We start from the raw sequence: 3,902 nt of genomic DNA on the forward strand, positions 1-3,902 counted from the left end.
CCTCAGGTGATCCACCTGCCTTGGCCTCCCAAAGGGCTGGGATGACAGCCGTAAACCACCATGCCTGGCCTGTTTATTTTAAACATAGACCCAGAAGTGGGACTCCTGGGCCATATGGTAGCTCTATTTTTAATTTTTTGAGGAACCTCCCCACTGTTCTCTACAGTGATTGCCCAATTTTTAATTCCCACTGAAGTATGCAAGGGATCCAGTTTCTCCACATCCTCACCAACACTGTCTCCTGAAAAAAATAATATGCGTTGTAGGATATTTTTTAACGTGTTAAATACCTTGTTGGGATTTTCGCAAAGATCACAATATGAAAAACTTGGGGAAGGATTTCTATGGCTCTCATTTCTAATAGGGGGAAATGTCAGCTTCTAGTTTTGTCACGTCTTGCCCAAGAGCTGCAACCGTTGACTTGTGGAGTTGGGATGGTGTCCAAGTCAGTTGGTTGCCGGACCTTTATTCTGCCTTGTCCCATAGATTTAGAAAGAGGCTGACACATCGGGTACCTAGTTTAGGGTCATCTGATCCTAAGCCACATTTAGGGTAAGTGACATTTTTCAGAAACCAGCGCCCTCCCTCTTGTCTCACTAGTGGGAAGAGGGGAAAGAACAGGACAGAAAGCTCTTCCTCTTGTGTGAGGCAGCTGCTGTGGAAACCCCACAGGCAGGAGGCCCCTGGCCAGCACATCCTGTCGGCTTGCGTCTGCTGCAGAGTTCTGTCCTTGCACTGGTGCGCCCCAGGCCAGGCCAGACTGCTGGGACCGGGGCTATGTCTCCCCACCCCACCACTCTCCTGGGCCTAGGTGAGTCCTGGAGGCAGCGGGGAGGCTGGAAAGGGGGTCGGGAGGTCTGGAAAGTTCCCTGCTCAAGTCTGACTCAAGTGCAGAAGATTCTGGGAAGGAAAGTGTCCTCCTCCCCTAAGACTGCCCTGCTGCTCTCCCCGGGGCCTAAGTCTGACCAGAGAAGACCTTGTCCTAAAAACAGGGGCCTGGGTATGGGGATGAGGTCAGCTTTAAGAAGGGCTGGGGGGCCAGGCGCGGTACTCACGCCTTTAATCCTAGCACTTTGGGAGGCTGAGGCGGGTGGATCATAAGGTCAGGAGTTTGAGACCAGCCTGGCCAACGTGGTGAAACCCCATCTCTACTAATACAAAAATTAGCCGGGCGTGGTGGCGGGCGCCTGTAATCCCAGCTACTTGGGAGGCTGAGGCAGGAGAATTGCTTGAACCTAGGAGGTGGAGGTTGCAGTGAGCCGAGATCGCGCCACTGCACTCTAGCCTGGGTGACAAGAAAAAAACTCCGTCTCCAACAACAACACCAAAAAGAAGGGCTGGGGGAGCAGGAGCCTTTTTGGAAGAGGAGACTTTGGGATTTATCTTGAAACCATTTTGCAGCAAGAAGGATTACACTGAGATAGTGATGTCGAGGAGGGTTGGTTTGGTCATGATGAAATGCTGAATGGCCCCCAGCTCCATCCAGCCCCCTTTTGATAGCAGCCCCGTAAGGAGACTGGGAGGTGGGCATTTTTCTCACTGGGGCTTCTCTTCCAGTGCTCTGCCTGGCCCAGACGATCCACACGCAGGAGGGTGAGTCACACCTTCGTCCCGTCTTCCCCGTCCCCTCTGGCACCCCGAGGCAGTTCTGGGTGGGAGTGATGTTGATGCTTAGAGGGCCTGGAAGGGATCCCTTTAAGTCTACCCTAGATTGCAAACTATTCCAAATGTAAAATGCATAACCCTCACCCAGTTCTCTCTCGCATCCTCCACCTGTCTTATTTTGCCTTTCTTATTTTCAAAAATTTTATTTTTAATTGACAAATAATTGTATATGTTTGAAGGGTACATTGTGATATGATGACGTATGTACACATGGTGGAAAGATGAAATAAAGCTGATTAACATACCAGTCCCATCACATACTTATTTTATTGTGATGAGAATATTTTAAATCTCCTTTTAGTACTTTTGAAATATACAATAAATTATTATGAACTATTGTTCTGCTGTGCAATAGATCTGAAAAACTCACTCCTCCTGGCTAGTTGAAACTTTGTATCATTTGATCAGTGTCTCTCCCACGTTATTGGAGGCCCTGCAGCCTCCAGTAACCACCATTCTACTCTCTACTTCCGCCTGATCAACTTTTCTTAGATTCCACAGATAAGTGAGATCATGCAGGAATAATTGTCTTTCTGTGCCCGGCTTATTTCACTTAGCATAATGTCCTCTGGTTCATCCATGTTGTTGCAAATGATACAACATCCTTCCTTTTTTAGGGTTCAGTAATATTCCATTGCATAGACACACCACATTTTCCTCATCCATTCATTTGACAGTGGACAGTCAGGTTATTTCCAGGTCTTGGCAGCCGTGAGTAGCTCTGCAGTCACCCTGGGAGTGCAGGCGTCACCTCCACACACCGATTTCTACAACGAGAATTCAAATCCAACATCACCAAGGCTGAGCCTGGCAGTGTTCCCCAGACCAGCCCACACTTCACTCGGCAGCTTCTTGGCGGGGAGCACGACAGTCACAAAGGGCAGACTCTGAACATTCCATCTCTTCTCCATCCTCCTAGATGCATCATGTCACCCAGTCCTGGTGATTTCACTCTCAATTTTTCTCATCTTTCCCTCTCTCTTCATTGACTTTTCCTGTGTCTCCCCCTGGTGACGGCCGCTCTCCCCTCCGTGGCTCCCCGAGGCCGGCCTCAGCCTGTCCATGCCACTACTGCCCGCTCCCTTCCTGACCCCAGGGACACTGTGATTTGCGAAAGCACATGACCATTGTGCTTTCCACAGTTTTTAAATTGTATTCAAAAATTTTCATTTAATATCTCATTGTAAGATGAATTTTTTTTCTCAGAACCCTTCCCCTGTTTATCTTCGGACAGAATCAGACCCGTGTATCTGTCTTTGGTCTAGACATGCCCATTTTCCCAGCCACATCCTGTCCCTGAGGACTTTGCAGAGGAGGTCAGCTCCACCGCCCACCTTCCCCTAGATTCCCGAGCTTACCCACAGGAAACTTACTGCAGTTCGCAGCTGCAGATTTGGACAATTCTCCGAGCAGTGTCTGTCCTCCCTTCTAGACGTCCACCTCCAAAGGGCAGGCATCCTGTGTGTGTTTCTCACATTTGTGGAATTAGCAGCCCATGAAAAGCGTCTTTGAACGGATTGATAAGTAGCTGGGATACGGTTAAAAGAAAGAAAAAAGAACAAATGCGTGGGTTTGGGGAGATGCAGGTCAAAGGATAGAAAATTTCATCTAGACAGGAAGAGTAAGTTCAGGATTGTGCAACATAAGGACTAGAGTTAATCACAATGTATCGTATGCTTGAAAATCGCTAAGAGGCAGATTTTAAATGTTCTCACCACAAAAATTAACTATGCAAAGTAAGGTTATATGAATTAGCTTGATTCAGCGAGTCCACAGTGTATACCTGTACCAACACATCATGTTGTACACCTTCAACATATGCAGTTTTAATCTGTCAATAACAAAGAATGAGTGAAGACGGGATGAGCGAATTGAAGCCCTGCCAGCTCTCTGCCCTGCTCAGGGATTTTGCTAATTTTGACACAACTTTCCTGTTTCAGGACATCAAACCTGCCCTTCCTTCTCCACCCCAAGCCCAGTTGAGATAAACAGGGTTTTTCAAGAGCTTTAGGGAAATGCAAATTCGGCTGAGGAGAAAGGAGAAACTATAGAGGAAAACCCAGAGGTGGTGTCTCCACAGAGACCTGCATTAGCAATGGGGACCTGTCACGGGCTGGGCATCTGCTGTGAGCAGATCAGGGCTGGGTCAGGGCTGGGGGCTTCACCCTCACCCCATCGGACCCTCACAGGAGCCTGGCAACCCCCGTCCCACACTCAGTCCCACCCGGGGACCGGCC

The 3,902-nt window shown here is 48.6% G+C and overlaps 1 protein-coding gene across 1 annotated transcript in view; it reads left to right on the forward strand.

Annotated features, from left to right (window-relative positions):
* Window positions 1-3,902, forward strand: part of LAIR1 (leukocyte-associated immunoglobulin-like receptor 1) — a 20,728-nt gene that overhangs the window by 2,988 nt on the left and 13,838 nt on the right. The window contains exon 2 of the mRNA XM_011932597.1: window positions 1,558-1,593. Within this exon, the coding sequence (XP_011787987.1) occupies window positions 1,558-1,593 (36 nt within the window). The remainder of the gene's footprint in view (window positions 1-1,557; window positions 1,594-3,902) is intronic.

The sequence above is a fragment of the Colobus angolensis genome, unplaced genomic scaffold, assembly GCF_000951035.1.
Source record: "Colobus angolensis palliatus isolate OR3802 unplaced genomic scaffold, Cang.pa_1.0 Scaffold96, whole genome shotgun sequence".
Taxonomy (NCBI): domain Eukaryota; kingdom Metazoa; phylum Chordata; class Mammalia; order Primates; family Cercopithecidae; genus Colobus; species Colobus angolensis.